This window comes from Gekko japonicus, unplaced genomic scaffold (genome assembly GCF_001447785.1).
Source record: "Gekko japonicus isolate JY-2015 unplaced genomic scaffold, Gekko_japonicus_V1.1 scaffold3212, whole genome shotgun sequence".
Classification (NCBI taxonomy): domain Eukaryota; kingdom Metazoa; phylum Chordata; class Lepidosauria; order Squamata; family Gekkonidae; genus Gekko; species Gekko japonicus.
Window position 1 is genome coordinate 106,465 of NW_015170989.1, and position 1,796 is coordinate 108,260.

At 53.4% G+C, this 1,796-nt stretch overlaps 1 protein-coding gene across 1 annotated transcript in view; it reads right to left on the reverse strand.

The window, feature by feature from the left end:
- Positions 1–1,796, reverse strand: part of POLD3 (polymerase (DNA-directed), delta 3, accessory subunit) — a 34,595-nt gene that overhangs the window by 4,727 nt on the left and 28,072 nt on the right. Inside the window, exon 10 of the mRNA XM_015418986.1 lies at positions 1,199–1,287. Within this exon, the coding sequence (XP_015274472.1) occupies positions 1,199–1,287 (89 nt within the window). The remainder of the gene's footprint in view (positions 1–1,198; positions 1,288–1,796) is intronic.

The following is a 1,796-nucleotide window of genomic DNA, read 5'->3' on the forward strand; positions in this document are numbered from 1 at the left end:
GGCTGAGAGAGCTCTGACAGAAACGGCTCTTTTTCAAGAACAGCTCTGACAGAACTGCGGCTTGCCCAAGGTCATCCAGCCAGGTGCAAGTGGAGGAGTGAGGAATCAAACCCGGTTCTTCCAGATAAGAGTCCACGCACTTAACCACTAAACCAAAGTTCCAAGTCATACTTATCCTATTGATCAGCTGCAGTTGTGAACTAATCGCTATGTTTCATAGAATCACATAGAGTTGGGAGGGGGCCATAGAGGCAATTTAGTCCAGCCCCCTGCTCAATGGAGGATCACCCTGACAAGTGTTTGTCCAGCCACTGCTTATAGACTGCCAGTGAAGAGGAGCTCACCACCTCCCTAGGCAGCTGATTCCACTGTTGCACAACTCTTACTGTAAAAACGTTTTTCCTAATATAGCCTTGCTGGGCAAAAGGCCCGCCCACTTTCCGAAAACATTCGGCAGGTTTCGGTGACGGCTCCCACAGGCACCGCGTTGGAGATCCCCGTGTGACATCCTCTTACGGAACCTGAGCGAGCGACACAAGTTTGCTTAACACACCCAACACCAGAATCCGGAATTTCTGCTCACAGACCCAGCTCTTTGTACAATACACAACGGGAACTGTGGGAATGAACATTTACAAATTCTGTGAGCTAGCTCACACTAACTCAGCTTAGAGGGAACATTGACTGCGAGTCCTCTCCTCTGCTGCCAACAGCTCCCGACCCTCCTCTAAGTGACGGCCCTTCGAATACATAAAGAGACCAAGACCCCCCTCAACCTCAGAATTTCTCACTGGCCGTCTTGAAGCAGCGGCTGGACCAGCGCTTGTCGTTGATGCTCTAGGCTGATCCTGCATTGAGCAGGGGGGCTGGACTACTAGACGGCCTGTAGGGCCCCTTCCAGCTCTGTGATTCTAGGATTCGGTTGTTCAAAAATCTGCAATCAATCAAATCTCCGAAGACCAATCGGAAGCCTTGCTGGGCAAAAGGCCCGCCCACTTTCCGAAAACATTCGGCAGGTTTCGGTGACGGCTCCCACAGGCACCGCGTTGGAGATCCCCGCGTGACATCCTCTTACGGAACCTGAGCGAGCGACGCAAGTTTGCTTAACACACCCAACACCAGAATCCGGGATTTCTGCTCACAGACCCAGCAGCTCTTTGTAATATACACAACGGGAACTGTGGGAATGAACGTTTACCTCCACAGGCACAGGGTCCGGCTCTACCTTCGGGACGGGCTCGGGAGAAGGTTCTTTCGATTCCGGGGTTATGGATGATGCTGGAACATCTGCGTGAAGAAAGGCGGCGCGGTTTTATTTATTTATTTCATTCCTCGTTTTTCTCTCCAACCGGGATGCCCAAAGCGGGTGACGCTGATCTCCGCTCCTCAATTGTCTCCTCACAACAGCCCTGTGAGGTAGGCTAGGCTGAGAGCCTTTGACTAGCCCAAGCCTATCCAGAGCGCTTCCAGGGCAGAGCAGGGATTTAACCCTGAGATGCCCTGATCCCAGTCTGGCATCCCAACTGCTACACCCCGCTGGAATCCTGTTAAGAATTCCAGACTTTACCATGTCGGGCCGTGTTGAGTCACACTTCTCCGGTTGACACCGAGACAAAACTTTTCATGCGGGAGTTTTTAAAATGAGCTGCCAAAACACGCTGCCAGATTTGGGGGGGGAGGGTACAGGGCCGGCCCCAGCTTATTTTGCACCCCAGGCGAGGATCCCTACTGACGCCCCCCCGTGCGCCGCCCCCTTCCCCTGTGCGCCGCCCCCATCCCCCCCCGCAATGCCAGTA